This window comes from Scyliorhinus canicula, chromosome 7 (assembly GCF_902713615.1).
Source record: "Scyliorhinus canicula chromosome 7, sScyCan1.1, whole genome shotgun sequence".
Taxonomy (NCBI): domain Eukaryota; kingdom Metazoa; phylum Chordata; class Chondrichthyes; order Carcharhiniformes; family Scyliorhinidae; genus Scyliorhinus; species Scyliorhinus canicula.
In genome coordinates, this window is record NC_052152.1 from 47,510,129 (window position 1) to 47,535,713 (window position 25,585).

Here is a 25,585-nt window from a genome sequence, read left to right on the forward strand (position 1 = left end):
TCTTTGGACATGCATTTAACTCTCTAACCTTATTTACCCTATTGCAATTTGTTCATGGCTTAAATAATAAGCCACAGATATGGGTCGGGTTTCTCCCTCAACCGGCGGGCGGGCCGTACCGGCGTCAAAGAGCGGCGTGAACCACTCCGGCGTCGGGCCACCCGGAAGTTGAGGAATCCTCCGCACTTCCGTGGCTAGGCTGGTGCTGGAGTGGTTGGCGCCGTGCCAACTGGCGGCGAAGGGCCTCCGCCAGCCGACGCAAGTTTACGCATGCACAGGAGCACCAGTGTGGTCTGGCACATGCGCAGAACCACTGGCTTGATCCCTGCGTATGCGCAGGGGGTTTCTTCCCCGCGCCGGCCATGGCGAAGCTTTAGAGGCCGGCACGGAGGGAAAGACTGTCCCCATGGCGCAGGCCGGCCCGCAGATCTGTGGGCCCCGATTGCGGGCCAGGCCACCGTGGGGGGGCGGATCCCCCCCCCCCGGAGGACTCGGCAGGCCGTCCTCAGAGCCAGGTCCCGCTGGTATGGGCCGTGTGTATTTCACACTGGTGGGACCCGCCGAAAACGGGTGGCCGCTCGGCCCATTGGGCCGACAGCCCCCGACCAGGGAGACGTGATCCCCACTCCCGCCAAAAAACCGGCACCGGAGAATTCTGCAGCCGGCGTTGGAGCAGCAGGGCGGGATTCACGCCCCCCCCCCCCCCGGTGATTCTCTGACCCGGCGGGGGGTTGGAGAATCCTGCCCATTACCTTTAAAGTTCTGCTTTCTATTTTAGCCCCTAGCTGAAATATTTCCGAAGCGGTACCTCTTTACTAGTCCTAACTACTTCACTGGTAATGACATGGATGGACCACGACAACTGGATGCTCCCCTTGCCACTGCAAGTTCTCCAGCCAAGTAGATATCCCAAACCTTGGCACTGGGCAGGCAACGTAGCCTTTTGCACTCTTGTTGCCAGCTGCAGAGAACGGCGTCTATCTCTGACCATACTGACCCCATCTACCAAATTCCTATTTACTCCCCCTGCTTGAATTGCCTTGTATACCACACCCTATGGTCAGTTTGCTAATCCACCTCCTCGTTCCTGCTCTGACAATAAAGATTATTATTAATCCATATAAACAGGAAGGGCCTTGAACCTGCTGGACAATTGCAATGGCTGAGGCTTTTCCACTTTTTGATGCCCATACCTGTCTGAACTGCCCATACCCATGAGGTATGACTGCCTTCTGAAACGGAGTGTGCAGAACTAGCTCCCTCCCTGAGGCATCGTAGTGTCCTTCGCTCAGCTGCAAGCTGAGCCAAGATTCCTTGGCCTCAGATACTTACTGCAGATTATTTTTCTGTGGAACACCCTGGCATCCACCAGCAGCTGAATCACATCACCTTCCGTGCCATATATTTGTGTTCTAATTAATTCAGCAATTGATTATTTTCTGAAGTAAATTTTAATGAACGATTCTAGTCTCATTTGTGCTGATATTCTTATGGTTGCAATAAAAGTTCTGCATTCCCAGATTGAAATCCCCTAGTTTATATAGATGATTAGCAAATACACACTAGCCAATCACCTTTAATATCATATCTCAGTATTAGTTTCTAAATGAGGGCTCTGACCAGCTACTGATTGCAGGCTGGCTCCGATTCGTCTCTCCCAGTACTCTCTCTCTCTCTCTCTCTATCTCTTCCGGATCGATGGCTCCAATCTGTCTCTCCCAGTACTCTCTCTCACTCGCTCTCTCTCTCATGGATCGATGGTTCCAATCTGTCTCTCCCAGTACTCTCTCTCTTCCGGATCGATGGCTCCGGTTTGTCTCTCCCAGTACTCTCTCTCTCTCCTCTCTCTCTTACAGATCGATGGCTCCAATCTGTCTCTCCCAGTACTCACTCTCCCACGGATCAATGGCTCCGATCTGTCTCTCCCAGTACTCTCTCTCTCTCTCTCTCTTCCGGATCGATGGCTCCAATCTGTCTCTACCAGTACACTCCCTCTCTCTCTCTCTCACGGATCGATGGCTCCAATCTGTCTCTACCAGTACACTCCCTCTCTCTCTCTCACGGATCGATGGCTCCAATCGGTATCTCCCAGTACTCTCTCTCTCTCTTCCGGATCGATGGCTCCGATCTGTCTCTCCCAGTACTCTCTCTCGCTCTCTCTCTTACAGATCGATGGCTCCGATCTGTCTCTCCCAGTACTCTCTCTCTCTCTCTTCCGGATCGATGGCTCCAATCTGTCTCTCCCAGTACACTCCCTCTCTCTCTCTCACGGATCAATGGCTCCAATCTGTCTCTCCCAGTACTCTCTTTCTCTCTCTTCCGGATCGATGGCTCCGATTCATCTCTCCCAGTACTCTCTCTCTCTCTCTCTCATGGATCGATGGCTCCGATTCGTCTCTCCCAGTACTCTCTCTCTCTCTTCCGGATCGATGGCTCCGATCTGTCTCTCCCAGTACTCTCTCTCTTCCGGATCGATGGCTCCGGTTTGTCTCTCCCAGTACTCTCTCTCTCTCTCGCTCTCTCTCTTACAGATCGATGGCTCCAATCTGTCTCTCCCAGTACTCACTCTCCCACGGATCAATGGCTCCGATCTGTCTCTCCCAGTGCTCTCTCTCTCTCTTCCGGATCGATGGCTCCAATCTGTCTCTACCAGTACTCTCTCTCGCTCTCTCTCTTACAGATCGATGGCTCCGATCTGTCTCTCCCAGTACACTCTCTCTCTCTCTTCCGGATCGATGGCTCCAATCTGTCTCTCCCAGTACACTCCCTCTCTCTCTCTCACGGATCAATGGCTCCAATCTGTCTCTCCCAGTACTCTCTTTCTCTCTCTTCCGGATCGATGGCTCTGATTCATCTCTCCCAGTACTCTCTCTCTCTCTCTCTCTCATGGATCGATGGCTCCGATTCGTCTCTCCCAGTACTCTCTCTCTCTCTTCTGGATCGATGGCTCCGATCTGTCTCTCCCAGTACTCTCGCTCTCTCTCTTACTGATCGATGTCTCCGATCTGTCTCTCCCAGTACTCTCTCTCTCTTCCGGATCGATGGTTCCAATTCGTCTCTCCCAGTACTCTCTCTCTCTCTCTTCCGGATCAATGAATCCGATCTGTCTCTCCCAGTACTCTCTCTCTCTTACGGATCGATGGCTCCGATCTGTCTCTCCCAGTAGTCTCTCTCTCTCTCTCTCTTACGATCAATGGCTCCGATCTGTCTCTCCCAGTACTCTCCCTCTCTCTCTCACGGATTGATGGCTCCGATTCGTCTCTCCCAGTACTCTCTCTCTCACAGAACGATGGCTCCGATCTGTCTCTCCCAGTACTCTCTCTCACTCGCTCTCTCTCTTATGATTGATGACACCGATCTGTCTCTCCCAGTACTCTCTCTCTTATGGATCGATGGCTCCGATCTGTCTCTCCCAGTACTCTCTCTCTTCCGGATCGATGACTCCGTTCTGTCTCGCCCAGTACTCTCTTCCGGATCGATGACTCCGATCTGACTCTCCCAGTACTCTCTCTCTTCCGGATCGATGACTCCGATCTGACTCTCCCAGTACTCTCTCTCTCTCTCTCCCAGTACTCTCTCTCTCTCTTCTGGATCGATGACTCCAATCTGTCTCTCCCAGTACTCTCTCTCACGGATCGATGACTCCGATCTGTCCCAGTACTCTCTCTCTCTCTTATGGATCGATGGCTCCGATTTGTCTCTCCCAGTACCCTCTCTCGCGCTCTCTCTTATGGGTCGAGGACTCCGATCTGTCACTCTCAGTACTCTCTCTCTCACGGATCGATGACTCCGATCTGTCTCTCCCAGTACTCTCTCGCTCTTCTGGATCGATGGCTCCGATTTGTCTCTCCCAGTACTCTCTCTCGCGCTCTCTCTTATGGATCGAAGGCTCAGATCTGTCACTCTCAGTACTCTCTCTCTCTTACGGATCGATGGCTCCGATCTGTCATCCCCAATTCTCATTTTCTCTTGGGGATTTATGGATCTGGAATCGCATCCAATTCTCACTTTCTCTCACTGATTTGTGACCTCGCTCTGTCAACATCTTGTCAGCCACCATTCACCCAGAATGCACTGTCTCTAATTAGAGTAATTACATAGAATAATTGCAGCACAGAAGGAAACAAAGCGACAGTGCACTCTGGGTGATCACGCCTTCTGGGTTAAATGTAGGGTTTCTACTACACACAACCAAATCACTTCAGAAGGTAACTGATATCAGTCGTGCTGGGCATGATTTATTTCCAACCACATTTACAGTGGCAAGCAACAAGATGTTGAAGTCATCCTAAATACAACAATAGTTCGAACCAGTTTCAAAGGGTTAAAGCATATAAACCTGTCAATTTGACCTATGGAGTCACATCTCATGTCCACGTCTGTTGCAGTTGGGTAAACTTGTAATTAACTGGTACTCAAATCCTTATAAATAGAGTCTTGCCTTTGGGAAGTCTGTCTGTGTGACAGAACTAATTTATTCAAATAAAGGACCTCAGCCTCCTGCATACATATACAAAATAGTGCCAGTGGTCATGATGTGATGTGTTTCACAAATGCTGTTTCATCGAATTATAGATTATCATAGAATTTACTGTGCTGAAGGAGGCCATTCGGCCCATCGGGTCTGCACCGGCTCTTGGAAAGAGCACCCTACCCAAGGTCAACACCTCCACCCTATTCCCATAACCCAGTAACCCCACCCAACACTAAGGGCAATTTTGGACACTAAGGACAATTTATCATGGCCAATCCACCTAACCTGCACATCTTTGGGAGGAAACCAGAGCACCCGGAGGAAACCCATGCACACGGGGAGGATGTGCAGACTCCGCACAGACAGTGACCCAAACCGGAATCGAACCTGGGACCATGGAGCTGTGAAGCAATTGTGCTATCCACAATGCTACCGTGTTGCTGTTGATTTCAGAGTTCATCCAACTACATGTAAACTCGGAGCAGGGGTAGACCACTCGGCCCCTTTCTTTGCTCCACCATTCAATAAGATCATTCCCGCCTACCCCTATTAACATTTCACCTCTTTGTTAATAAAGAATCTATTTAGCTCTACCTTAAAAATATTCAAATACTCTGCTTTCACTGCCTTTTGAGGAAGAGAGTTCCAGACACTCACAACCCTCAGAGAAAACCGTTCTCCTAATTTCTGTCTTAAATAAGCGATCACTTATTTTTAAACAGTGACCCCCTAGTTCTAGATTCTCCGACAAGAGGAAACATTCTCTCCAAGTCCACCCCGTCAATACCCCTCAGGATCTTAAAGGTTTCAATCAAGTTGCCTCTCAAACCTCTAAACTCTAGTGTAATCTGCAGCCATGGGGCCAGATATGGCCCATTTGGGTTCTGAGTTGGGACGTTTTGTTGACTGTTGTCCATGCGCAGTGTTGCCACATACTGCTGATTTCCATCCATGCAGTTTTTCTCCTGCTGGTATGACCGAAGTGATACGCACATAAAGCAAGGGCTAATGAAGTGAGGGGCATGCTGATTGCACACAACATTGACTGTGAGAACCATACGTTCCCTCTGCTTCCAAAGCGTAAAGATTTATTTTGTTTTTACCAGTTGAAGTTGATGACAGTTCTATTAATATAGGAATGATTACACATTTGCTAAAACTCGTTATGAAATATTCAACAAAGCATTGAGTGGAAGTAATTACTGTAGTACCAAGCGTATTTTGTCCATTCAATCTTATTCATCGGGTCACGGTTAGTCGGCAAGCCCGATTTCAATCTTGCAGCCCATGGAGGTGAAGGTGATCACTCATGTAACCCATTCACTAGCCTAGGTTGTCTATCACTGTTCTAGTGGAAAAAACCTAACCTCTCCAACCTTTCCTCAAAAGACAACCTGCCCATTCCTGGCAGTCTAATAAACCTTCTTTGAACTGCTTCTAACTCGTTTACATCTTTCCTTAAATAAGGGGACTTACTGTACACCATACTCTAGATTTGCTCTCACCAATGCTCCGTACAACTGAAGCAGAACCTCCTTACCTTTGTAATCAATTCCGCTCAATATAATAGATTAATAGCCGCGTTGTGCAAGTTAATTGTTGGTAGTATTTAGTCAAACTGCTTCTCTGCTCACATGCTGATAAAACTTTGATTTCACACAATGACCAAATTTCTTAATTAATTAATTAATTTATAAATTTAGTGTATCCAATTTCCTCCCCCCCCCAATTTTAGTGTGACCAATTCACCTACCCTGCATATCTTTTTGGGTTATGGGGGTGCGACCCACGTAGGCACGGTGAGAATGTGCAAACTCCACATGGACAGTGACCTGGAGCCTGGATCGAACACGGGTCCTCGGAGCCGTGAAGCAGCAGATGGGGGTCTCGGTTTAATGTCCTAACTAAAAAGCATCGCCTTCAGTAGGGCAGCATTCCCTCAGTACTGCAGTGGATTGTTAGCATTGATATTTGTCCTAAGCCCTGGAATGGGTCTTGAACCCAATTGAAGTGATTAGACACTATCTCCGATTTAAAAAAATAAAGATTTATTAAATAATTTCGACCTACTGCTGCGAACACACTGAAACATTCAAATTAGAAATGAACACATTACCAATTCAAAAAAAAAATACCAAAACAGAATGATGATAACAGCCAAAGTAAGTCTCATATATAAAACTGTTTAGGCTGAAATTCGTTTCTTTGCCGTTTTTATCTTGCGGTTTTCATAAGTTGTGCTAGGAGTAGGATTCAAGTTTATCCTGAGATTCTAAGTAAGCTTCAATTGGGAAGGTAAGCCCAAAGTACATTCTTCATAAATAAAGGAAAAGCTGCCTAAAGTTCACCTTTTACAAACTTATACTACTAATGACATAGCTACGTTTTTTTTAACTTTTCTAGTTTGTGTCATAATATCCACTCATATATATAATGAGGTGCAGACAGGCAATGATTGACACACAGGATAACCAGTAAGCACATAACACAGTGCAGCCAATCACCAGACAGAGCACCACCACTATAAAGCCAGAGGGCGCTAGGTTTCCGTAGCTCTCTCTGGACCCAGCCACTGAGACAGTCAGAGTCCACGAGTTAGCAAGTGCAAACACCATGCGGTAGCTAGTAAGTCTGGTCAGGCTACTACTAGGTCTCCAGTCAGTTCAGTACAGTGTCGACCCACAGCTGAATATGTTTATCAGTTCTGTCATTGAATAAAACAGTGTTGGATCTTCTCCAGTGTTAGACGTCTGTTTCTAGCTTCCCTGCATCGAGTGCAGTCCACATCGAACCAACCTGCCTAACACATCGCTTTGTAGGATAAAAATATAAAACCAAAAAGAACACAAGCTAACCTTGCCCTGAGCGATGGAATTTCTGTTGGTTCTGGTTCTAAGATTTCATAGGCCAAATTAACATCTTCAGTTTCTCGCAATAGAGCATAGATTGGTTCAATCTGTTCATTAAATCTTGCCAACAGAGTTCTGGCATCTTTCTTTGGTAACGCAGATTCATCCTCTTCCACCTCAGTGTGACAGAAGGTGCATCGGAATGTTCCTGCAAGGACAGAAAGGAATTTTCTATTAACACTCACCACAGTATGAATGCCATGTCATCAATGAATTATCACAAATCTTACTCCAAGATTTCTGTATCAGCTGTTTATCCCTTATGATAATTAGGCTTAAGTTCATCAATGAAAAACAGTGGATCTCAGTGGCACTATGAACAGCTCAAAATGATTTTGAGAACATGAGGATCTAAGTAAATGGGGAGAGGCAGGACACACACAATGACACCAAGAAAACAGCCATGGGTGGGATTGAAGGGGAGCTACAAGGGTGGTTCACTTTTGGAAACCAACATAGTATAGATGGCTCTGTTGCGATGTAGAATCATATTAGATCGCAGCAGCTCAAGTACTGACCCTGAGGAAACACACAGAGCGTGGTGAATAGGTTTGATGAGCTACAAGCACAAAGAATTCTGTGGGAATATGTTGTCATGGCTTAAAAATGGCGTGGACCCGGAGCTTAATATTCAAGGATATAAAAAGTGTTCAGAGTGTTAGATAGGGAAAAGGGAGGTGGTGTGGAAGTTTGGTAGGGCTGAGAGGCAAAACGGGTACGTTCACAATAGCGAGAGAGAGGTAGAGGAACAATCTGGAGAGAAATTATAGATTGTGCAAGGACTATAGAGTGGTGATCTTGGATGACTTTAATCACCCAAATATTAATTAGGGTAGTGTTAGAGTAAAGGCCAAGGAAGGAAAGGAATTTATGAAAGGTGGCCTCAAACTCTTCCTTGATCACTATGTTCTCAGAGCATCTAGAAAGGAAGCTTTGTTGGAGTTGTTGCTGGGGAATGAGATGGGCCAAGTGGATCGGCGCTTGGATAAGAATGATCTTTGTATCACCGGCAATGCAGAAGGGCAAGGAACAATCTAAAATAGAACATCTAAATTAGAAGAGAGCTAATTTCAATTGAATAAGAAGGGATCTAGCCAGGGTAAATGGAAGCAAAGACTGACAGCGGAAACTGTAATGGAACAATGGGACATCTTTAAGGAGATGCTTCAGATACAGGCTAGGTACTTTCGAACAAGAGCAAAAGGGGAACCAAAGCCAGAGTTCTGTGGATGATGAGAGTGATAAAGAATATGATGAAACGCAAAAGAAGGGACTGTTGCAGCCCACAGAAGAATGGGCAAATTTGGGCTTTTCCACTTACCATAATCTTACCATATGCAATACAACGGCCCATTGTTTAACCATTTTCTTGATATGCAGAGTGGAGTGGATACAGTTACTGAAAAATATTGTATCTACCGAGGTTGCATCATTGTTATAATGCGTGGTTCTTGGCAATGAATAGACGTTATTCGACTCACATTGATCTGGTATTTTCTCGACGGCTATTTATTGATTTTTGGTTTGTCGGGGCTTCTTTTTACCTCTGACTAACTCATAGGTGATAACTTCTGTATTTGTGTTGACATATTTGGGCTCTTAGACAAGCAGAATCAGCAGAATGCATCAGTACCATCAATAATCAACGCCCCTCCATTAAATATAAAGCTACAAAATCAAAGGAATGCAGTAATTTTCTAGATAGCACAATGTTTAAATTGGCACAACTTCCACAGTCCGGTGAGGCCAGCTAATGCATTTTCATTGAATTTGCACAAAGCTGGAAGATTTTAACCAGGCAGTCACTACCCTATTTACTGCATCCCAGAACTTAATCTCAGATTTAAATTTAATAACTAATCAAACATTGATCCTGATCTAGCATCAGTTGGTGTTTGTGGAAGAGAGTTCCAAACGTTTTGTGCGTAGAAGTCTTTCCTAATTTCTTTCCTGAAAGATCTGCTTCTAATTTGCGGATTATGCTCTATAGTCGTAGACTCCCAAATTGATAATTTTCCTCATTACATGTCCTTCATTATAACACCGACCACACTTGGCAAGTATTTTATTGACTGTAAAGCCCTTTGGGATGTACTAAGGTTACAAAAAGCATAACAAAAATGCAAATTGATGACGACTGTCTGAGACTTTAGGACAGGTAAAATGGTTGCATGTTTGCCTCCAACACTGTCACTGCACCTCAAAGTGACTCTCAGTGTGAAACCTTTGGAGATGAGATAATCTTTCTTATGAAAGAAAATGGATCAGTGTTAAAATATCCAATTAACATGGCATTCATTACATTCTTCCCTACACAATAGCTGACGAACACACGTACCCTTAAACTAGAGAACTCACATTAATTTGCGAGGAATTCATTATCTCAGTAACTTCAAGCTTTCCTGGTTCTCTGTATTCCTTCGTCAACAGGTTTAAAACCATTCTCTCCCCCATTCACAGCCTCTCCTGGCTGCCATTCCAGGGCTCAGGCTGGTGTACCGCCACACACCTTCCCACTGCTCCTCCAATTACAAGCGGTTTCTCTCCCACGTTTTCTGCTGATAGGCTCACAAGTGCAAACACAGAAGAGAAACAGCCTGTGATTGGTGGAGCAGCTCCACGCAGATTTCTTATATTGATTGTCCCTATGATTCATTTTTCCAGGACTTTTTGGGGGCTTTCAGAGGCAAATTCACTTGCTGCTGTGCATTTTGAACCTTGATATAGAGAACACAAATAGAACAAAACAGCAGTTTCTTAAATGACACAAGTAGAGTGAAATTACAATGCAGGACAGAAACAATACATACATGGTGGAAACTGAAATGGCTTTCCATTAAGTGGGAAATGTAGAATATTTTTCTCCATCAACCTGTTAAAGCTCTTAGGATGCATAACACAAAACCTACTTCAGACCAGCAGATAACAGGTCACGTTACTGTGTCAGGATGTGAATTATACACTTTGCCATCTGTCTTTCGTTTATTTTAGGACGGAGCCAGGATTTGTCAAAGGAAGGCACTGCACGTACTAGAGCTCCCCTTGATGCTGCTCTCCGCAGGAATGAAAGCATCAGTCCTTCTCATGTGCATAACAAAGTGAGGGGGACGGAAAACAGATGGCACCAACCCCAAGACATGCAACCCAGACTGCCGAGGATCCTGCATCTTTCCCATCTGGAGAGTCTCGGCAGAAAGATTAAAGCCACGTTAAGCTGCAACTTTAACAACATTTCTGTCTGCAATAGCACTGTGAGGTATCTATCGTCTTGCACAATGAAATATCCTTATACATACAAAATATATCCAGTAATGTAGTGAAATCAGTACTTCACTAAATCACAATCAGTAATTCTGTCTTACAAACAGGCTTGGATTTGGCAAGTCCTAATGACAGCATTTTCAGTGTATTTTTTTAGCAACACTCAAAGGGTCACTACCACATCAGTGCTTCTCAAAAGTTTTGCAACAGACCACTAAGGCAGGGCGACCCCATGACCACTTACCAGCCCGACTGGGGCAGCACGGTAGCACAGTGGTTAGCACAATTGCTTCACAGCTCCAGGATCCCAGATTTGATTCCCGGTTTGGGTCACTGTCTGTGCGGAGTCTGCACGTTCTCCCCGTGTCTGCGTGGGTTTCCTCTGGGTGCTTCGGTTTCCTCCCAGAGTCCAAAGATGTGCGGGTTAGGTGGATTGGCCATGATAAATTGCCCTTACTGTCAAAAAGGTCAAGTGGGGTTACTGGGTTAGGGTGGAGGCGTGGGCTTGAGTAGGGTGCCCTTTGCAAAGGTCGGTGCAGACTCGATGGGCCGAATAGCCTCCTTCTGCACTATAAATTCTACGAATTCTATGGATTGCTGGTGCTTGCCACCACAAAAAAAAAATCAGAATTAATGCTTTTGATGGAATGATGTCTAATTCCAAGCTGGAGCGCTTTACTCTCATGTCAGGCTCTGTTCAGCCAGTTCCTCTTAATTGTTTTCAGCCCCAGAAGTGTTGAAACCCCTGTCTTGCAGCTGCATGAGTCTTGCTCATAAAACTATATTGATGATGCTCACGCTTATGGCGACTCATGCTGCAGAGTTAGAATAAGTCTGATTGTGTGACATTAGACTAAGTGGCCATGGCACTGCAAATAAGTGACTTCAATTGTGAACTATCCTGCAGACCACACTTTGGGGACTACAGTACAGCCCTTCAGTAGTCTACCAGAACAAATTCACTTGCCTCTCACCAAAAAACATAATAATCTTTATTATTGTCGCAAGTAGGCTTGTTCAGTTGCTAGTGTTATTCAAAAAGCCGGGCACCCAACTAGCAGCTAAGATGATTTACTTTTGGTATTGCAAAGTTTGTAGAAGTACTATGGAGTGTTTTTGTCGGCATTGCGGTAAGTTCCTGGATTTAGCATCGTTGGTGCCATATTCACACATTTGAAGGCCTACCCACCATGAATATCAAATATGGGACTGTAGTTTAATCAAATATGGAAGCTGAAGCTGCAGTGCCACTGGATGAGATTCGAACAGAAGCTGCAGAGAGAGCGAGCACTCTGTGTGATGCCCTCCGCCACGTTGGAGGCAAACTGCTCAATGATAGCGACAGAAGGGTATAGGCAGGCCTGACAATGCACTCGGTGTCAGTGTACTTCCTCATCAGCGTTCCTCTGTATGCCGTCCTATCGCAACAACAATTAGCCTCCTGATCCTCTTCTACACCTGCATTTCACAAATGTTTTCCTGCTGTGACCCCATTTTAATGCTCCACACTTGGTGCAACCCGAGTGAAAATTGTGAGGGGTGGGAAGGAGAGGTATTGCGTGGGTTGGGGAGGGGTTCAAATATTAGAGATACAATACTGAAACATCCAAGACACCTACATTTTGTAAGTGATCGAGCCGCAACCCATTGGATTAAAAGAGGCCCCTCAGCCAATTTCAGGATTGTCAAATGTTTTCAGCCCCACAGTTGCCATTGCGGTCCCTGAGCTCACAACCCCAATTGCTCATCCCACACCACCATTAGAGGCTGTAACCCGCAGTTTGGGAACCCCTGTCCTACACCCTTCCCAGAGTCACAACATCACCCACCATCTGAGAAGAACATAAATTGAATGCAGTATTCCAAGTGAGGCCAGACAACATGAGGTCAGAATAGTACACCTTTATCTTATAATCAACTGCCCTATGAATGCAACCCAAAACCCTATTTGCTGTAGACAATGCTTCACAGCACATTGATTATATACCTTTACCAATGGATTGTTTAAAAAAATAAAGATACTTTATAATAATAATCGTTATTAGTGTCACAAGTAGGCTTACATTAACACTGCAATGAAGTTACTGTGAAAATCCCCGAGTCGCCACACTCCGGCGCCTGTTTGGGTACACGGACTGAGAATTTAGCATGTCTAATTCACCTAACAGCACATCTTTTGGGACTTGTGGGAGGAAACCGGAGCACCCGGAGGAAACCTACGCAGACATGGGGAGAACGTGCAGATTCCGCACAGACAGTGACCCAAGCTTGAAATCAAACCTGGGACCCTGGTGCTGTGAAGCAACAGTGCTACCATGCCGCCTTTTAAGGGATTTATATCTGTATAGTAAACATTATAAATAAGGTACTGTTTTAAGTAGGTTTAACTTAATGTTTCTGTGCCTGGAAGGGTAAAATCCATAGTTAAATTCATACTGGGGGGGGGGGGGGGGGGGGGTGTGCTGGTTAAGTTCCAATTATGTTTCTATTGTGCTTAGAGAGGACTATGGCATGAAGAATAAATAAAAAGCAAGCACGTGGGTGTTGCAACCTTGTACGGTAGAGAAGCTTTTAAGTTTTAGTTTAGTTAATTTGATTGCAGTTCAAGCTGGGTAATGAGAGAGAAGAATGCTCTCATAGCTCTGCTAGAAGCAGTTGGTTTTAGAAGACTAGAGAGGGAACATTTCTCACAGCTTTGTTAGAAGAAAAGCCATACAATGGGAAGAAAACAAGTGCAGAGATCTGAAGAGCAGCTAGTTAAGGAAACTAGAGAAATGAAGAAAAGCATCCAAGATGTGTTAAGGGAACAGAGGCCAAGGTATAGTTCAGAAAAATTCAAGGAAGAGTAATCAAAGTGTTCTGTGTTAAAGATATAAACTAGATTTAAAGTGACAGCAGACTTCAGAGGTAAATGAAACAGTTTGATATAATTTTAATACAGTCTGGAAATCGCAAGCTCGAGCAACTGTGAGCAGTTTGCATAGCAGTCAAGACAAAGAAATCCTAAACTGGCTGGCGTACAATCCTTGAGTGGATTCAATGTTAAAAGCGGAGCAGAAGCTTTGTTTAAAACTGTCATTTGGTAAACCGGGGCGAAATTCACCGAAGACCTTCGTGACGCCCCTGACCGGCGGGCAAAAACGGCGCTGGTGACTCAGGCATCGGGGCCCCCTTATAAGCCCTAAATCTCCCGTCCCGAAAGGGCCAGCAGCGGAGTGACGCTGTACGCGTCAGCTTCACCCGCTGCGGAAGTGGCGCATTGGTTGACGTCGGGCAACATCATCAACGCCGCCCGGCGTTGGAGGGGGGTAGGGGTGGGGGGGGGGGAGGGGGGGAGAGAGAGGGGGGCAGGGAGAGGGGGGAGGAGAGGGGGGAGAGGGGAGGGGGCGAGAGGAGGGGGAGGGGGGAGAGGAGGGGGTGGAGAGGGGGGAGAGGGGGAGGGGGAGAGGAGGGGGAGAGGGGGAGGGGGGAGAGGAGGGGGGAGAGGGGGAGGGGGGAGAGGAGGGGGTGGAGAGGGAGAGAGGGGGAGAGAGGGGGGAGAGGGGATGGGGGGAGAAGGGGGAAGGGGGAGAGGTGGGGTTGGGGGAGGGGGGTAGAGGCAGGGGTAGGGGGCAGCGGCGTGCAGAACCCTTTCTGTGCTGTGAATTATAAAGGCAGAACCCAAAAACTTTGCCAAAAGTTTTTCCCTCTCTTTCTGTGCGTTTTTCCTGTTGTTGTGAAACTGACCTGAAATCGCAGAGGCTGAAGCAGAAATAGACAAATCCAGACACATCTCCAACCCCGGGATCCCAGCATTTCCCTCTGCATTCTAACCAAGCAATAATCCTGGGTTTAGGCAGATTGCAATATACTCACCAAAGCCCTGCTCTCAGCCAGAGGATGGACGGGACTCCCTCTCTCTGTCTCTCTCTCTCTGTCTGTCCCCACAATCTCCCTCTCTCTCAAACAAAGACAAGGCAGCTGGGAGGAAGGGGAGCCTTGAGGAAGATCTGCTGATGCCCCCATCCAATGGATGCCCGGGGCCAACGCACCGTCGCCCCCCCCCTCTGCACGCCGCTGCCCCTACCCCTACCCCCCTACCTCGACCCCCCTACCCCTACCCCACCCCCCTACCCCTACCCCGCTACCCCCACCACCTCTACCCCCCCCCCCCTACCTCTACCCCCACCCCTACCCCCCCCCCATGTAGGTAACTGAACGGCGTCAACCATCATCAATGGTGACGCCGTTATAAACGTACTTTGATTTTCGCCGACGTGACCCGTGGCCACGTTGGCGGGACTTCGGCCCATCCGGGCCGGTGAATAAAAAAGCTTAACAAAAACAATGGAATCCCGCCGGCGCCAGCCTTTTTCCGAGGCAGCCGGCGGGATTTGAAGAACGCCGTTTTATGGCGGGTGGGTGAATTTTTAACATGGCGGGAGCGGCAATATCGGCGTCGCCAGCCGATTCTCCGACCCTGCGTGGGGTTGGAGAATTTCGCCCCTGATCTGGATTTTGGAAAGCATAATTATGAGAGACGATCTTAAAGCGTGTATTTGGGAGGAGTTTGGAAACTCTCACGTGACAACCATCTGGGATGGGGAATTCTGAGGAGAAATCCACAAACATTCACTTAGGAATTTAGAATGGAGACCACTGTAGATTAAAATGTACTTTGTAAATCGTGTTCATCCGAAAACCAGAATGATAATCCAAATTTTTCATGTTTAATAAATGCTTTTATTGTTGTTGAAGCTAATTAGCAGTCCCTTGACTCTGTTTCTCCATATTTTATTTTAAAAAGTTATGGTCTTTTGAGTCAGGGTTCCATTCTGGGATCTTCCCGTTCATTTATATCAACTGGAATCATAACAGAATGCACTAGAATGCCTGGCTCTTTTTTCTCTCCACTTTCTTTAATGTCTTTCCCTGATGGGTGTTTGTATGTTCAACATTTGTTTTGCCTACATGCATAACACGCACTCTTCCAAACTAAACATAATTTCCAGTCATGAGCCTAAACAACACATTCACTCTTGCAGATCTTAATATCATCTGCAAGTTTGCAGATCATGCCCCAGGTCACTTCAATAGGGATGCACAAGAGGCCCGAATTGGAAGCATGTAGATTTCTCAGTGGGTTGTAGACCTGGAGGAGATAACAGAGTTAGGAGCATGGCCATTAAAGCTGGACCAAAAGCCAATGTTGGTCAGGAAGCAGAAAAATATAAAAGAACAGAACTTGGTATGAGTTAGGATTGAGGCAGTTGAGGTTTGAATGAGTTCAAGTTTATGAAGGGTGAAAGATGGTATGCCAGCCGGGAGAGTATTGGAATAGTCAAGACTGGAAGTGAGAAAGGCAGGGATGAGGTTTCAGCAGTAGATGAACTGAGGCAAGTAATATATTTAAGATAGATGTAGAATCCTGGTGATGGAGGGGATAAATGCTCAGGATCAAATATGACACCAAAATTGTGAGCAGGCTGGTTCAATCAAAAATGCTTCCATTGATATACACCCTTTATTTTCTATTACAAAGCTGACATATTATTGAATTTACTATTTTCTCCGTCATGCAAAGTCATTCTTTAAAGGCTTAATAACTTTCAAGAGGAACAGTAAAACTCCACATAGATAAACCCAATACAACATCGCAATCAGTCTCTAAACATGCTATTATCATGAGATGATGCTCAATGCATTTTGAATTCTCTGGCAGACTACAGGCGAAATTCTCTGACCCCCCAGCAGGGTCGGAGAATCGCCTGGGGGCGCCTAAAATCCCGCCCCCGCCGTGGCAGAGATTCTCCGCCACCCAGGAAGTGGCGGCGGGGGAATCTCACCACTCCGATCGGAGAGGCCCCTGCGGTGATTCTCCGGCCCGGATGGGCCGAAGTCCCGCCACTGGGAGCCGCCGCCGAGGTTTAAACCACCTCTGGAACGGCGGGCTCAGCGGCGCGAGCAGGCCCCCGGGGGGGCAATCGATCCCCGGGGGGTGCCCCCACGGTGGCCTGGCCCGCGATCGGGGCCACCGCTCAGACTCCGGGCCAGTGCCTTAGCTGCACTATGTTCCTCGGCGGCCGCCACGGCCTCCGCCATGGCGGAGGCGGAAGGGAACCCCACATCGCGCATGCGCCGGCAGTGACGTCACTGCCGGCGCATGCGCGGACTGGCGAAAGCCTTTCGGCCAGCCCCGCTGCCGGTGGCGCCGTTTTTTTGCGCCAGTCTTCTGGTGGCAACGGAGCTGGCGTGGAGCTGGCCCCCAAAAGTGGGGAGAATTCCCCACCTTTGGGGAGACGCGACCCCTGAGTAGTTGGCGCCACTCCCCTACTCCGGGACCCTCCGTCACGCCGGGTAGGGGAGAATGCCGCACATCTGACAACAGTAGTAATTATTTATATAGCCCTTTTAACATAATAAACCATTCCAAGGCACCAAACCAAGTTGATATCCCTCCACATAAGGAGTTATGGGCCAAAGAAATAGATTTTAAAGAGCACCTTAAAAAAAGAGGAAGAGAGGTGGAAAGGTTTAGGGAGGCAATTTCAGATTGTTGAGCTTTGGCAGCCAAGGCATGGCTGCCAATGTTGGAATGATTAAAACCGGGTATGCTCAAGCGGTAGATATCTCGGAGAGTGTAGGGCTGGATAAGATTACAGTGATAGGACGGAGGAAGGCACAGAGAAATTGGTGGCTCAGAACCAAAGACAATTGCATCGCTTTTGTGGTCAGCTTCCATGAGTGATCTGCAATCTATGTCCATACATCCAGGAATGTATTATGGTTCAACTGGAGATATAATCCTGTCCAAATGGATAGGCTCTAAAGGTCCAGTTTCAAGCTACTTTGTCTTTTTAAGTTTTCAACAGTAGAAAGGAATGAAGTTATACATGTCAGATAAGCGGTTTTATTACTGTGATAGTACAGTTTGTTTGAGCACCATCCTGTAAGAAATGAGAAAACCAGTCCACTATGCTTGCAAATGCTTGGAGATGCCAACCGTATAACAAATTATTTACAAAACATCTTAATAAACTGACTCTAGTTTTTGGCTTGCTTAACACAGTTCCTAATTGTAATTTCAGCTCCACTCAAATGAAAGGAAGGTGGCTATGGGTAGAGGAAACTTGATATTGCTAGGATTGCTTTCCAATGAGGCAGTCTGTAGACCTCAATTAATAATTTACTTCCTTGTGAGCAATTTGGATAAAGCGCAAGACTCGAAAAAAATCTATTTCAAATCTCAGAGCCCTACAGATTAAAATTACTGCTTTCTTACTGGAGGTGCACTGCAGCATAGGAAGATGTGGTTCAATACAGCAACTGTACCAATTCGGTGATAAAATACAATGTTAGCAGAACAGAAATTGAATTTATACAAGTTCCCTGCAACCTGAATGGAGTTTAACTATGACTACAAATAAGATGTACAAATAAACATCATTTTTCTGTGTACAACAATGTACTTGCTATTTGGCAAAGGAGAGGAGAAGAAACAAAAGCATATTCTGTGCCTGTAGGCTGTTTTAGAAAGGCTGCCATGTTTAATTACAAATAGGGATTTCTGGCACAAGCAAATACAAGGATCTCTCCAGAACATTTTATTCCAAATGTGGAAAAAAAATTAGTTAATATAATTTCAAAAAAATTCAAGTGTACAATAAGCAAAACAAAACAATTTGTTCAATACATTCTACATCTCAAGCTTAATCACTTGGGTGTTCATCATGCTTAAGCATTTCAACTGAGCTCTGCTGCACTTTCAAAGACTTGTGAATGGTAAGGAAATTTTACTGCAATCAGTGGCATCAGCTCATGTAGAGAATTAGATTGTTAGTGCGGAGCAAGAGCAGACAAATAAGCAATTTCTAAATGCAGAATGTCTGTCACATCAGCGACAGGGGAAAATGTTTTATCACCTTCCAAATATATTTACTCTATGGAGCACACACACAGCAAGTAACAAAGTATCTAATATTGGCCTATCATATGTCTCTGGATTGAATGAGAAATCTTACATTTTCTGTGCAGCTTTAAAAAATGTGATTATTTGGCACCTTGTTGGCACCCACAGTCAAAGCACCTGCCTACCAATTAGATGCAAGGGCTCAATTCTGAGGTTGTCATTTGTTTCCATCTGCCACTACAAGGGAAAGATTCTTGTCTACTTTCAGCAAGATGAATGGAAGGAGTGGGGGAAAGAAACAAACCATTAACTCTTTCCTGCACTTCGCACGTCTTTTAGCTTTTTCTCTGCAAATACGAGGTCAAGAGGAAAATTGAAAGCTTAGCCATGTTGTTAAAAGCATCCTGATGACAGCATAAATGGGCAGCAAAATAAGCCACTTTGCAGAATGAGTGATGACCATTTACCACAAAAGGGTTGTTGGAAGCAAAGATAAATCTACCACGATTTTAGTCATATTTAACAGTAGGAGAACAAAACGGCTTTTCATATTTACGCCAGATTTTTACTGCTGTTGTCATTAATTCAGAAATCTGAGTTTAAGACTTTTAAGGACTGGAACAAAGCTTTGCATACTATGTTATCCAAATTGATTCTCAATTCTAAGTTCTAGAATTGCAATATAGGGCGAAATTCTCCGACCCCCAGCAGGGTCGGAGAATCGCCTGGGGCCGCCGAAAATCCCGCCCCCACTGTGGCAGAGATTCTCCGCCACCCGGGAAGTGGCGGGAATCTCGCCACTCCGATCGGAGAGGCCCCTTTGGTGATTCTCCGGCCTGGATGGGCCGAAGTCCCGCCGATGGGAGGCCTCTCCCGCCGCCGAGGTTTGAACCACCTCTGGAATGGCGGGATCAGCGGCGCGAGCGGGCCCCGGGGTCCTGGGGGGGGCGGGGGGCGATCGAACCCTGGGGGATGCCCCCACGGTGGCCTGGCCCGCGATCGGGGCCCCCCGCTCAGACTCCGGGCCAGTGCCCTGGGTGCACTATTTTCCACCGCGGCTGCCACGGCCTCCACCATGGCGGAAGCGGAAGAGAACCCCACATCGCGCATGCGCCGGCAGTGAAGTCAGCGGCCAGCTGCCGCTGACGTCACTGCCGGCGCATGCGCCGACCGGCGAAAGCCTTTCGGCCAGCCCCGCTGCCGGGGGCACCGGTTTTTTGCGCCAGTCTTCTGGTGCCAACCGCTCTGGCGCGGGGCTGGCCCCCAAAGGTGGGGAGAATTTCCCACCTTTGGGGAGGCCCGACCCCCGAGTGGTTGGCGCCACTCCCCTACTCCGGGACCCTCCGTCACGCCGGGTAGGGGAGAATGCCGCCTAATTTCTCCAGTATTAGCAGCAAATAGGGGCTGGTTTAGCACAGGGCTAAAGAGCTGGCTTTTAAAGCAGACCAAGCAGCGCGGGTCCAATTCCTGTACCAGCCTCCCCGAACAGGCGCCGTAATGTGGCGACTGGAGGCTTTTCACAGTAACTTCATTTGAAGGCTACTTGTGACATTAAGCGATTTTCATTTCATTTACATTAAACCCACTGCTTTTAATTTTGTGTTTCAGTACAACACAATAATGAAAATCTAACAGAATATCACTGTATTCAAAAATCATATCATTTAATGTAAATGTGTAGTGCAGCTCCAATTACAAATGTTTCTATATTTGCAATCAAATGTATACAGGTCATCTAATATCTATACTAATCTCTCTAAATGCTATATTTGCATATAACTGGAAGGCAGAAGAGTGTATCTTGCTCGGCAGAGTTACAGAATCCCTGCAGTGTAGAAGGAGGCCATTCGGCCCATCGAGTCTACACCGACCCTCTGAAAGAGCACCCTATCTAAGGCCCACTCCACTCCCTATCCCTGTAACCTCACCTAACTGTTGGACCCTAAGGGAAAATTTAGAATGGCCACTCCACCTCAACCGCACATCTTTTGTGTGATAGGAGACCGGAGCACCCGGAGGAAACCCACAATGATTGAACAATGATTGTCTTTTATTAATCTTCCGTGGGGCAGCACAGTGGCACAGAGGGCCTCACGGCACCGAGGTCCCAGGTTCAATCCCAGCTCTGGGTCGCTGTCCATGTGGAGTTTGCACATTCTCCCTGTGTTTGCGTGTGTTTCGCCCCTACAACCCAAAGATGTGCAGGCCAGGTTGATTGGCCATGTTAAATTGCCCCTTAATTGGAAAAAATGAATTGGGTACTCTAAATTATTTTAAAAAAAATCTTCTATGGAGAAAACAAAAAGCGGTTATCACTGTAATTGTGTATTCTGCATTATTAGTCTGCTGCTGCTGGTTGTACATTACGGCAGTTTGAGGCTTCATATTTTATTAAGACAAGATTGGGAACGAAATCCAATTCATTTTAGAGCAGAGAAGGTTAAGGGGAGATTTAATAAAGGGTTGATGGTTTCTCATTCACTCTTGCTTCCACTCGCTGATGAGCAACCGGAGGACACAAATTTAATACAATTATCAAGATCTACAGATGAGAAAAATATTTTTGTTCTGCAGCAAGTTATAATGATCTGGAATGCACTGCCTGAAAAGGCAGTATTAGCAGATTCAACAGTAACTTCAAAAGGGTATGGGATAAATGCTTTAGAAGAAAATTGCAGGGCAATGGGGAAAGAACCGAGGAATGGAGCTAATTTGATAGCACAGGTACAATAAACGGAGTTGTCTCTTTCTGTGCTGCAAGACTATATGGTTGACATCTACCTAGATATTTTAGCCACAGTCACCCAAGAGCTTATGCTAACACTCTTCAGTAAGGTGAGAATTGACTTTCAGAATTATGAACCCACAAGTAGCTCATCCTTGCACCAAATGCGGAAGACCTCTTGTATCAACATGGAGGAGAAATAAATATATATGCAAGGAGTGCTACGTATTTTACATTGTGATAGCGTATTTTTTGTGCAATATTAATGGCTAGCGCATAACTACATCTTTGCAAAAGGCACTTGTTGCTGGGCACACAGATAATGTAACACCAGGATCTCCAGTGAGTGGTGAATTGAACTAAACATTCCAGAAAGAGCTACTGTTCCATATGACTGCGAGAATTCCTTGTTCACAAACTAGATTTGGAAGTAGGCAAAGACATAAGCAAAAATGAGAATGAGTGCCTGTATGTAGAAAATAAATACATATGTAACAGTTTAGCTCTTCACAAAGGAGTTAGTTTGTTCCACAAAATGAAATCTACATAAATATACCTCAATCTAATTGTGTCATAAGTAATTTCTACTCAAAAATGCTGTAAAAGATTGATAGCCCTCCTCAAAGATTAATAGCACCGTGAGCAACAGATCAATGCAATAATGAAAAGATGAACTTGACTTCCCTCATATTTTTCAAATTTACAAGGCTTGTTTACGGCCACAATCAGATCTGCTACAATTTTAGCAAATTCCAGAACAGGTTCAATGGGCCAAATGGCTTACTCCTGTTCCCTCTGTCCCTCTCCCAAACAAAAACAGGCACACATGCATACAAGCCCTCCCCCAAAACCTATCCATACACCAGACAGGAAAAGGAGGAAAACCCTGGGTGAAAGGCAACCTGCTTCTGACCCCCACATTTATATAAATTCTGCCGAGGTCAGTGCAGAGTGTGCACCACCAGAGGCAAACACAATAATTGTGTTAGTTAAAGCCAACTCTTTAGCTCAACCCCTGTTCCCTCCCCCATTCCTAGTGACCAGAAGTGACCAGTCTGTCACTCTCTGGCTCTGCTCCTTAAGTGAAAAGGTAAAAAAGGTTTTATTAATTAGCTTTGCTGCTTGATACTTTTTAAATGGTAATTTTTATTAATTACTCATTTTTAAATTATAACTGAATCATAGAATCCCTACAATGCAGAAGTAGGCGATTCAGCCTATCAGGTCTGCACCGACCCTCCGAAAGAGCACCTACCTAGGCCCACTACCTCACCCTATCCCCATAACCCCGTAGTCCCACCGACAAGAGGCAATTTAACACGCCCAATCCACCTACCTTGCACAAATTTGGGCTGTGGGAGGAAACCGGAGCACCCGGAGGAAACCCACCACATACACGAGGAAAATGTGCAAACTCCACACAGTCACCCAAGGCCAGATTTGAACCCGGGTCCCTGGCGCTGTGAGGCCGTAGCGCTAAGTACTATGTCATTGTGCCGCTCCTATATTGCTTTTACATTTTTTGTGCTCAGAAATTTGTTTATGTTTTCTTCATATCTTATCTTTTATTTGGAATTCATGTTTAAATGTGCCAAACCAGATTTCAGGCACCTGCTGCTGGGTTTCTTGCTGAAGGGGAGTAAGAGGCTCAAAAGAAGCCTGATTAATTTTTGGAGGGCTGGCAAAAGGAGTTATTTTTGTTCCAATAGAAACAGTGTTGGAAATGCTCATCACATCTGGTGGCATCTGTGCAGACAGAAAGAGAGGCAGTCAGTGGCTATTCGTGAGAACTAGTGTTGGTTGTGGACCTGAAAGATTCACTCCGTTTCTCTCTTCACAGATGCTGCCTGCTGAGTATTTCCACCACTTTCTGTTTATATCTCAGATTTCCTATTATATGCTCCATGCTAGGCATTTGTAAGTGTGGTTAGTTTCAATTTAAAACGAGAATATATTTATCACTCGATGTGATAAATAAAGTGTAATCTTTCTGTTAACGAGGTCCACTTGTGGATTGAAATACCACATTTTTGCAGGTGAATTGGTTAGTGCTAATGTACTGCAGGATTTGATCATTTTTAAACTTGCAAGTGAAACCAGATGTTATGTGCCAATTATAAGGGGCCTTCCTGTTGATCCCCTTCATGTCTATTTCTTTAATTTTGTCTTTATTGTTTTTGGTCCATAGATCGTTAATGGAGATAACTTAAAGTCGAGTAGAGGAAGTAAGGAACTCAGTTTCAAAATAGTACACTGTATTTTGGGCAGGAGAACCCAGACTTTGCCACCCAAGAGATTGGAGGAGTTTGTTTCGACTGGTTGGCTGGTGACGAATGCATTGCTCAGGGACAGTATTCTGCTTGGCAACCAACAGCGATTGGTTTCTGTCAGGTGGCGTTTTTCAGAGCAAACCCAGGAGAAGCCACTGGACCCTCAAGGTGGAAACAGCTCACGCTCTCTGCTCTGCTGCCTACTGTCTGAAGGCAGAAGGTTCTAGACCCTGAAAGAAGCTGTCTCTCGCTCTCTCAAATGTCTGCTCTTTGTGAGTCTACAGCAAAACCCATACAAGCTGAAAGAAAAGATAATATCCATCTGAAATCCGACTAAAAAAGAAACTAACTGGAAGATATCGATCTGAAACATTGGGCGAGATTCTCCGCAAATGCAGAGAATCGTAAAGGCTGCCGTGGGACAGGCCATGACCCACGGCAGCCTTCATGCTCACTTCCGGGGCCGATTCTCCCCCCCGGGCGGGGCTAGGAGCGCGGCCCCATGCGTCACGGTGGCGCGGCCTTGACGAAGGTCGTCAAGGCCGCACGTCAAGCGTCACGCCGGCTGACGCGACCGTGCATGCGCATACGCAGGTTGGACAACGCCAACCCGCGCATGCGCAGTTGCCGTCTTTTCCCTCAGCCGCCCAGCAAGATGTGGCGGCTTTATCTTGCGGGGCGGCGGAGGGAAAAGAGTGCGTCCGTTACGGACGCACAGCCCATGATCGGTGGGCACCGATTGCCGGCCCATGCCCCCCTTGGCACGGCCGTGGTACTGCCGTGCCAATCGGGCCCCCAGATGCCCCAAACGGGCATCTGGCGCCCGTTTCACGATGGCAGCAAGCAGGTGTGTTTGCTGTCGTGTTGAAACGGGCGTGAAGGCTTGGCCGCTCGGCCCATTGGGCTCGGAGAATCGCCGCCTGCCGTACAAAACGGCGAGCGGGGATTCGTGGCGTGGGTGAGAGAATAGCGGGAGGGCGTGAAAAATGTCGGGAGGCCCTCCCCCTATTCTCCCACCCGCATGGGGGGGGGGGGCGGAGAATCGCGCCCATTGACTCATATCCTTTTACTTTCAACATTATTTTATACCCCTCTTTTCCCCACTGTGTTTGTTTGTGTGTGTGTTTGCGTGTATATATATAGGATGGGGAGAGTTAAGGGGGGGGTTGGGAATTAGATAGTAGTTAACCAGTTGTATTTGTTACCTATTATAGTTGCTGTTAATAGTAAAAAAAAGTGTTTAAATTTAGAAACCTGGTGTTCATCTAAAAGACAGTATCCAACAGTGCAGCACTTCCTCAGTACTGTACTGAAGTGCCACCTTTGATTTTTACTCTCTCCTGGAGTGGAACATGAATCCTAATCTTCTATCTCAGAGCCAGGAGGGCTACCAACTGAATGAAAAAAATGGGAGGAAATGAGCAAGAAGAGGAAAGGGAAGAGGAATATCAGCAAGTTCCACTTGGGATATAAATGAGGAAGTTAGAATTTGCTACAGTATAACAATAATATACCGTTGTAACATAGTAATTCACCCTCAAGGCATTTGAGAGGGCGATATCAAGTTAAATTTGACACAAAGTCACAGAAAGAGAAATGGGTACCAGTGACCAAAATATGCAATTTAAACACAATCATCAAAGAACGAAAGGTCAAAAATTGGCAAAGTTCAGGGACGGAATCCTCGACCTAAGGGCCCAGACAGCTGAAGTCATGGCCATCAGTGGTGCAGAAATTTAAATCAGGCACACTCAAGTAGCTGGAACTGGAGGAGTGATGATATCTCTGAGGGGTGCAGGATACCCAAGAAGTCCTAGAGGTAGGCAGACTAGACCCTGGAGCTACTTGAAATTAAAGATGAGTATTTTAAAATCCAGGTGTTGCCTAATGGGGAACCACTGTAAATCAGCAACAACAGAATTGATGACTTGGTGCAAATTAGGGCATAGGCCAACATAGTTTTGGATGATCAAGTTTATGGAGAGTAGAATGTGGGAGGGAAGACAAGTGTGTCAGAATAGTCAAAACTAGAGTTAATAAAGGCATGGATATGGATTT

The 25,585-nt window shown here is 46.2% G+C and overlaps 1 protein-coding gene across 3 annotated transcripts in view; it reads right to left on the minus strand.

The window, feature by feature from the left end:
* Positions 1-25,585, minus strand: part of gtf2e1 (general transcription factor IIE, polypeptide 1, alpha) — a 79,346-nt gene that overhangs the window by 13,334 nt on the left and 40,427 nt on the right. For all 3 annotated transcript variants that reach the window (XM_038801942.1, XM_038801941.1, XM_038801943.1), the window contains one exon: positions 7,330-7,531. In XM_038801942.1, the coding sequence (XP_038657870.1) occupies positions 7,330-7,531 (202 nt within the window). The remainder of the gene's footprint in view (positions 1-7,329; positions 7,532-25,585) is intronic.